Source organism: Psammomys obesus, unplaced genomic scaffold (genome assembly GCF_907164565.1).
Source record: "Psammomys obesus unplaced genomic scaffold, mPsaObe1.curated_primary_1811, whole genome shotgun sequence".
Classification (NCBI taxonomy): domain Eukaryota; kingdom Metazoa; phylum Chordata; class Mammalia; order Rodentia; family Muridae; genus Psammomys; species Psammomys obesus.
The window spans coordinates 3,144,130-3,153,012 of NW_026590405.1; the positions used below are offsets into that span (position 1 = coordinate 3,144,130).

The window sequence follows — 8,883 nt, forward strand, 5'->3', positions numbered from 1 at the left end:
GGAGCTCCATTTTTCACTGGTGGCAATTTCTGGGTTGGCCTGAGGCCTGGTAGGGTATGGGATAGCCTCCCCATTCTGAGCCATTTGAGGAGGAAGGAAGACATTGTGAGTCTGTTTGGGCTCCTAAAGCTAGCAAGGTGGAGAAGCAAGAATGTGCTGCCCCGGGGTTGTGGTGCTCAGGAGCTTGGATCCGGTCCAGACACCACGGCTGGGGGACGGGTGCACTCTGAACTCACTTCCTCCCACCTCTCTCCTGCCATAGCTACCCAAGCACCCAGAGCCAGGGCCTGCACCAGGCTGGTGGAGATGGCAGGAATCACAGGAGAAACTGGCACCCCCATCCCAGGTCCTAGCCTTGAGAGGACGTGGAGTGGGAGAGCGTCCACCCTAGCTGAGACATATGGAAGCCGGGGGCGGGGGGCTGCCCCCGTAGGCAGCAAGATCTGCCAGCTTGCAAAGCAAGCAAGCCTGCCGTGGCACAGGCCTCGGCAGCAGAGTTTGCCTTTCAGTTTGTATACATGTAAGTGTGTGGGCTGAGCACACTCAGCGATGAAGGTGTGTCAGGCCAGAGGCCAGCATCACGTCTCTTCTTTCTCCTCCTAGCTCCACCTCTATTTTTTTTTTTTCAGTCAGGGTCTCACCGAACCTGGATCTTGCTAGTTAGGTTAAGTTGGCTGCCAGTGAGGTCTCCGGGGCCCACCTATCCCCACCTCCTTAGCGTCGGGATCTCAGGCACGTGCTGCCACGCGTGGCTGCTTACACAGATGCTGGAGATCCAACCAGGGTCCTTCTGTTTATGCAGTGCATAATCTACCCACCGGTCCCTCTCCCCAGCCCCACAGCTCTGTTTTAGATGGACAAGGCAATAGTACAGGTTTATAGGGTGCGGCGTGATGCTTCGCTGTGGCAGACATGCCCAGCAGTGAGACGAAGGCAGCTGGCAGATCTGTCACCTGATCTGTCACCGTCATCTTTCTATGTCACTCAACTGTTATCAGCCACCGCTGTCCTACTGTGCGTCTCAGAGCAGCAGAAGCTAACCTCCCGACTGCTCCCTTCATCCACTCTCCCCAGCCTTCCCTCCTGACACCCCAGGCAGCCCTTCTGTGCATTGTCTCTGCCATGAGCTCAGTTGTTCACCTTCTACACAAGAGGGCCTGCAGCGTTTGTCCCTCCGTATCCTTCTATGAACGCGGTATCCTCCACTTCATTTCCGTCCCGCCGACAATGGTCTTCCAAGCCTGACTTTCTGCTCACATTGATCTCTGGCCTTTGTTCTCCTGCAGATGACAAAATGCCACCCCTTTTTAATGACTGCATAAACCCTACTGTGTGAATGAGGTCACTTTTCCACACACTCGTCTGTCGGCAGACAGATGGTGGTTGAAGCTGCAACGTGGTTATTTCTAGTTCTGAATTAAGTGAAGGCGTGTAGGTGTCTCTGTGATGGGTTGGCTTTGAGTTCCTTGGATGGCCACTCAGGAGTGGTACAGCTAGGTCATATGCTAGTTCTGTGTTTAATGTTCTGAAGAAACTCCGTACTGATTTCTTTTTAAATTTCAATTTTTTTTATGCATGTTGCTTACACGTATGTCTGGGCACTGTGTGTGTGTGTGTGTGTGTGTGTGTGTGTGTGTGTGTGTGTGCATGGCCCCTTCGGAGGCCGGAAGAGGGCATTGGATCCCTTGGAGTTGGAGTTATAGGTGGCTGTGAGCTTCTGTGTGGGAGGTGGGAACCAAACTCGGGTCCTCTGCAAGAGCAGCGAGTGTCTCTTAACCAATGAGTCATCTCTCTGGGCCCTATACTATGCCTTTAGTGGCTGGGCCATTTTATATTCCCAGCAGAGTGAATAAGAGATGTCACGATGTTCTTGGTGACAGAGTGATAGCCTCTGATCCATGCTCGCCTCCCCTAGGGTCTCTGGGCCTTACTTAGTAAGAGGCTCTTCCAGGCTAGCAGGCGGGTTCCTTACTCTGTCTCCAAAGGAAAAGCACTTCTGCTGTGGTTCATTCATTCTTTCCTTCGTTCATTCATTCATTCATTCATTCATAAATGCATGCATGCATTCATTCAAACTTTCACAGCTCGAGCTGATGCCTATTGAAGCTATGGTCCTGAAGCCGGGCCACACCAAGAACAAAACCTTCCAGTCTTGAGGAGGGGTATAAAGAATGAGCAGATATACAGAGCGGTTATGTGCTCTAGGTCATGAGATCAATAATGAAGGCAGAGGTGAAGGGTAAGTCAGAGAGCTGGGTGTGGGGCATCCTCTTAGAGACAACGACTCAGGAGGTAGAGTGACGTTTGGGGACATTGAAGCAGAGGCTGGAGGACAGGGAGCAGAAGGCACCAGGCAGGGTGAACACACTGAGTCTGTTTCCATTTAGCTTCCGTATGTGACTGTTTTTCCTTCCTTCTTTCTTTTCTTTCTCTTTCTAAAAGGACTCTGCTGCAAAAAGAATAACAGTCTGTGGCCACATCACCCAGAATGTGCCTGGTCTCATCCTAAATAGAAAAATAAAAGAAGGAATCACTTCAGTGAGCTGGTACAGCACCTTGATGAGGACCCCAAGCTCTTGCCAAGCTTTCAGGGCACAGCGTTGTCACTGGGACAGGCTCCCGCTGAGCAGGTTTCCCCAGTAAGGGACCTAAGAAGGCTTTGCTCACATATGCACATGGAAGAATGAAGTGAATGCTAGAAAGATGGCTGCTCTAGGTTCATCCCTGTACAGGAGAGAGCCATGCCAGCAGGGAGCTAGCCCATCATTTTCACCTTGTCCAGCCACACACTTCCTGCCACCCGGTGACCTGGATCCTACAAGTAGCTGACACAACACACACGTCTACTTTGGAAGGACGGAGCCAGCCGATGGGGTGTCTTCGGCTCTTCCTGGATCCCTTGGAAAGGAGGCATTGTTGATGCACCAGGCCCTCCCTGAGGTCTCCTGCTATGAATCAGCTCCAACTGAGGAAGCAGTGTAAACTCGGCAGGAGGGTTTTGCTCACACCACCCAGGTCTGGATCAAGGTCATGTCAGGAGAGATCCACTGGATACCCAGTGTGTGTTACGAGAGAGACCAGCGCTCCCTATCAGCATACTCTCAGTCCGTGACTGCATCACAGAAACACCTTGTAATCTTACTCAGGGTGGACCCTCCTTTGGCAAATGCTTTCTTACTCTAAGCAAACAGACCAGCGGTATAAAGTCGAGAACTTGGGCAGAGCTCATCTGTCACTCGTGGTCTTCCCGCGAAGCTGTCATGGAGCACAAGGTGACCTGTGTCCTCGCTATGGTCCTCATGCTGGCCCTCGGCAGTCTTGCCCAGGACCAGGCAGGTAAGACGAACCCTCTTGTTTCCTGCTGGTCACAGCTGGCAGCTACCCAGATACCCAGACCCAGAGGTTGCTGTGAACTGGTGCTTATTTCCAGCCTTTCCCTACGCAGCCAATGGTCTGGGCCCTTGAAGGTTGTTCCCTGGTAACAAGACCACAGGAGCAGGGCGGGACCCCAGGACCTATGAGGATGCAGGGAGAATGGGGCGTCTGCAGCTGGGCTCCATCTTGATATGAATGTTATACCCATCTTAGAGATCATCTCCAAAGGCGACATTCAGCCAGCCTGGACCCCTAGGATGCACCCAGCTCTGGGAGCCAACCCCCTCTTGTAGCCCCGTGCCATCTACATGGCCCTCATCCCTCTTGGGGACGGAGGGCCTTGTGACCCATGACCTTGTCTCAGGTCATGGTCTTGCTTTGCCTGTAGAATGGGAACAGCTTCTGCCTCGTGCATGTCAATAAGAGGTGTGGGACAGTGGTCGTGTGTGAGCTGCACTTCCCTGGCTTTGAAGAGCTTGCTTCTTAGACCACAGTGTGAAGCAAGAGGGAGCAGGAATGATTCCGAGTCAAGGATTCCTCTGAGCATTAGAGAAGAGTTCGGACTTCCCTGCTTACCTTCCAGCCCCTTGAATGGGAGGAGATGGTTGGGAGAGCAGGGAGGAGGAAGGGTCCAGGCAACTATCTAGACCCCTCTGCACCAGCCTGGGCAGAGAACAAGGAGCCAGCAGGGGTGAGCCTGAGGGAGAAAGGAATGGCTTTGGAGAAGGTGAAGGGAGAGGGGCGCATCTCCCAGCTGCTCTATGCTCTCTGCATCCTCCCTCCCTCATTTCCCATCGTGCAGTCTCCCTGCTTTCCTCTGCCCCATTCCCTGGACGAAGGGGTTCAACACCTGTTTCTGGGTCACACAGTGTCCTCGACCCTGTTTCCATGGAGACATATCTGTAGATATATAAGGATTTTTCCTATAGAATATAGAATATAGTGGCTGCCTATGCCGTTCCTGAAGGGAACTTGCTTTTAAATAATTTAAATGTGACCACAGACATGTGGGCAGGACAGAGATCTTTAAGTCCTTCTGGGAACCCAGGAGAGCAGAAACATCCCTCCCTCTCCTGGCTGCTGATTCTCCATGGCCTCAGGGCTCCTTGTGATCCCCACTGTTCTGTGGGGTGGCCAATGGTCACCTTAGCTTTATGCCAGAACAACAGTTTGGAGGCCAGTGCCCCCTCAGAGGGTACCAGCAACTGGATGGCAGGTCCTGATGTATTTTTATTTATTTTTGTTTGTTTTAGTTTTTTTGAGACAGGGTTTCTCTGTGTGGCCTTGACTGCCCAGGAGCTCAATCTATATAGATCAGGCTGGCCTTGAACTCACAGAGATCTGTCTGCCTCTGCCTCCCAAGCCCTGGGGGTAAAAGTGTGTGCCGCCACCACTGCCTGGCTGACAGGTCCTGATCGTATCTTGAAAGACAAGAGCCCATTCTTCGAGAAGGTTTCAGGGGAATCCTCAGACAGGAAAGAGCCCCGGAAGCAGCCCCTCATAAGTCCCCCAGGCCTCTGGACTCTATAATGTCACCTATTGTCATCTGCTGGCCTCCTCGATGAGAAGCTGTCTGTCCCCCCTTGAGTCTTACCATCCTCAGCCCCGCCTGAGGGCTTCCACCATCCCCGTGCTTATCCTACACACACTGGGCTGAGAGTACTGTGTGGCTCATGTCCTCCATGGGTCTGTCAGTCTCTGCATTCAGGTCTAGGGGTGGAGGGTGAGGCCTGAAAGTCTGGCAAGGGGGGGGTCTTCTTTTATTTGGCTGTCTGCCAAATCTGAAATAAAGATACATCCTTGGAAATGCTGCCCAGAACAAAAGGAAGGAGATAGTAGACCTCTGCATGGGGCACAGTGTCTGGCTTTTGCCAAGCCAGCTCCGACCCCTAGCCAGCATGTATACTGCCCATCAATTATTTGATTTATTAGATGAGCACAGTTAACTGGCCAAGTGCTGAAGTTAATGAATGATCAGTACCTCACCTAGCAGGTGCGGCTGTGTAAGCCTGGGCCCTGGAACTGTCCCAGAGCGCCAGTCTTTCTGCATCTACACATATGAGGACTGTATACCCTTTCGTATTTGAAGCTGGCTCCCAGCAGGGAGTGTCCTATTTCCTCAGAGAAGGAAGCTGCTGAGCGCGGGCGACTTCAGGAACCCAGCCCATGACCTCACCTCTGGTTTTCTTGTTGCTGCTATTCTCACTTTAGAAACATGTACCGTGACCCCCCAAGAAAGGCTAAACTGTGGCTTCCCTGGCGTCACCGCCGCACAGTGCAAGGAAAAAGGTTGCTGTTTCGATGACAGTGTCCGGGGATTCCCATGGTGTTTCCATCCTCAGGCCATCGAAAACCCTCAAGAAGGTATAGTCATTGCCCAACAGTGTAGGGGATAAGGATTCGGTTACTAGGGAGAACTACACGAGCCGGTGGGGCCAGTCGGCGTCTCTGGCTTGTCCTCACCTGTCTGGTGATCCCTGGATGCCTGGCTGAATCCAGGTCTAGAGGTGAAGGGTCAGGGCTGAAAGTCTTTTACTTGGATGTTTGTGTGAATTCAGCTAGAGCAGGAGCAAAGGGGTTGTGGCAACGGAAATGCCGCGGCGGCCTTGCTGTGTGCATTTGTGTGTGTGGCTGTGTGCAGGCAGGCGCATGTGTACATGCGTGGGGGGGGGGGGCAGAGGTCAACACTGCCTCACTACCCAGGAGCCATCCACCTTCTTTCTTGAGACAGGGTCTCTCACTGGAATGAGCAGACAGGCTGGTTGGCTAGCAAGCCTCGGGAACATTCCTACCTCCATCTCCTCAGTACTGGGGCTATAAGCGTTTGCCACGGTGCAACTTCTTGTGTGGAGCCTGGGATCGAACTCAGGTCCTCTTACTTGCAAGGGGAGCACTTTGCCAACTGAGCCATTTCCCCAGTCCTGGCAGTTTGGTGCTTTACAAAGAACTTTCCCATTGGTACTTTGAGTCAGCGCCTCCTGCAGTTGTTTAGAGGGAAAGACAACTCTTCTTCTCGTGAGCTCCTTTCATTTGTCCTTCTCTCTTTAGAAGAATGTCCCTTCTAGAGTTCTTCCAAGAGAACTGCCCTCGTCAAGACTCGGCACCACCCCTACCTGGCACCAGAGTGACCTGGCTCACCCACTTCATACCCACCTGTTCTGCAGCTGGTTCAACCTCTCTGACTTTTAGCCCTCAAATTCGGCCTGAGAATTAAAAGAGATGAATGCTGTTCTGTGTTCTTCATTCCTTAAAAAAAAAGAAACGAAGAACGGAAGAGAAACAAATACAAGCCGTTTTCCTCTCTTTGATAGTCGAATGCGATATTTTGGCTACAGACTCCTTGCCGTGGATCAGCCCTTAACTGTGACTGTCCTGAGAGGATGATCTGAGTGTTACACATCCCACAGCTGACGCAGTTCTGTTGGTTGTCAGTGATGCTGAGACCACGAACAGAGGTCTCATGGTCATGCTGAGGAAGGAGGGACTGACCTAGAGCTGAGATTCATCTTCCAATGATGCTAACAAACCAGGATCAGTCTCTGGTCCTCAGGGAGGACCATTCAAGACACAACAACGAAAGGCAGAAAAGAGAAGAGTCACTTAATGTTGCCACACTGGGAAGAGGAACAAGGAGGTCCAGCGGCCCTCCGTCCCTAGTCCATCTTTGGGATCCTGACATGAGGTTTAGGTTCACATAGAGGGCAGGAAGTGTGCACAGCTAAGCAGCATGGTCACAGTGTGGTTTTGTCCATCGCCTTGTCTGGGCTCTAGTCTCTCCGGCAAGGTGGTCTGGCAAGTTGTGAATCTCTCCCAAGGAGACAAGTCCCAGCCTCCCCCACCCCACCCCTGCCTGTCAGCAGGCTTCTTCCGCCTGGTGGGAAGGGGCCTTTTTGCCTCTGCATCTCTCAGCTCTTATTCTATTTTTTAGCTCATTTGTTTGCTGTGGGCGGGGCTTAACGCATGACCACGCCATCTTTTTATTATTAATTCATTCAGACATGTAACCGTGGGCTTACATTCTAAGCTGGTTTCTGTTAGGGGCAGCAAAGGGACACAGGGATGTCTGGAGCTGCCAGTGCCACAGCCAGCCTGGCACAGCCATGATAGATGCAAGGCTTCATTGAGAAGGGGTTCACAGCTGCCACCAGCTCATGGGGTGAGGAAAGGGACCTCTTTAGGACAGCCAACCCACTTTAGGGAGCTCAACTTCTCAGACCAGGACAGCTGGTTCCCTCTTCCCATATGACCCCTAGGTGCTTGCTTACTGTATGTGGTTTCCAGGAGGAAGAAGGAAGGACTGAATCCTGTGGTCAGGCACCAGCATGAGGAGTAGAGAAAGGAAAGCAGCCAGGAGACACCTCCCACAAAGAGAAGCACTTGGAACAGAAGGAGCCTGTCCCCCATAACAAGTGCACACATTTGTCCTTTGGTGTCCCTGGGAGACAGGTTCTAGGAACTTCTAATGACAACAAAGTCTGTGAACTCAATACCCTCAGGTAGAAAGCTGTGGTAACCAGCACACAAACCCACATTGTCCCAATACATGGCTGAAATCACCTGTTACTCAAAATACCAGTGCGGTGGAAGCACGGTCCCAAATAGTTTCCACATCTTCTGGGCAATGATGATGAGAAGGGGGGTCTGTGCACACTCAGAACCAAAGCTCAGGGATACCTATGGCTGATGGCGCCTGCGGCTCTCCTCCTTCCTGGGGGGCTGTCTCCCACCAGCCCAAGAAGTCGGGAGGGGCACAAGATGAACCACGAGGCTGGAGAGGCCGGTGAGCACTGCACAGAGCTCAAACGCTCCGGGAACCACTTCAGGGAGCTGGTTCAACTTTAATTCTGGAGAACAAAGACTATCTACCTCTTGGAGAGTGGGTGGGTGGCTCCAAAGAAAGGTGTACATAATTGGTTAAAACCAGGCACTTTCAGGAAGCTTGATTTGCATTAAACAGCACCCTCCTATCATATGAACAGGAACACAGTACCTAATTATTCTAATTAGGCGCAGAGAGGGGAGAGCCAGCAGGGAGCTGTGTAAAGTCCATAGATTAAATGTGGTTAGGGGCATCTATGTCTAGAGACACTCTCCAGGTGAAGTCAGGCAGAGAGCAGGAGACCCTGCTGGGGAGGAAAGTTGGGTGAGAAGCAGCATGAAGCTCTCTCTCTGATCCCCGACTGCAGATGTTCCCATCACCAGGCCTTGTCCACCATGATGGACTGTGTCCCCCACAACTGTGAGCCAGAACAAACCTCTCCTTCCCTAAGTGGCTTTTCTTAGGTACTTTCTTACAGCCACAAGATATAATCATTAGATAGTCAGCAGACATAACGGAGAGGTCAGGGGCATCCCTCTGATCCTCATAGCATGTGACGACAGAGCATGGGTGCCTGCTGGAAGGACCCTGCTGTTTGAGGTGGCAGCCCTCCCAGTCTGGATAGCTGTTCAACATGAAGGTGCAGGACTCCCTGTCCCCAGCAGGGCCTCCTGCTCTCTGCTTGACTT

The 8,883-nt window shown here is 52.1% G+C and overlaps 1 protein-coding gene across 1 annotated transcript; it reads left to right on the forward strand.

Moving 5' to 3' along the window:
* Positions 1 to 3,243: 3,243 nt before the first annotated feature.
* On the forward strand, positions 3,244 to 6,620 carry Tff1 (trefoil factor 1). The gene is made up of 3 exons (XM_055607264.1): positions 3,244 to 3,336; positions 5,587 to 5,739; positions 6,424 to 6,620. Exons 1-3 carry the CDS (start codon positions 3,261 to 3,263, stop codon positions 6,438 to 6,440), a joined length of 246 nt encoding a protein of 81 aa, XP_055463239.1. The 5' UTR covers positions 3,244 to 3,260; the 3' UTR covers positions 6,441 to 6,620.
* Positions 6,621 to 8,883: the final 2,263 nt, after the last annotated feature.

Coding starts and splice junctions, on each gene's coding strand:
- Tff1 (XM_055607264.1), top strand. CDS start 3,261: ATGGAGCACAAGGTGACCTGTGTCCTCGCTATGGTCCTCATGCTGGCC. Junction 3,337..5,586: donor TCTTGCCCAGGACCAGGCAG/GTAAGACGAACC, acceptor TTCTCACTTTAG/AAACATGTACCGTGACCCCC.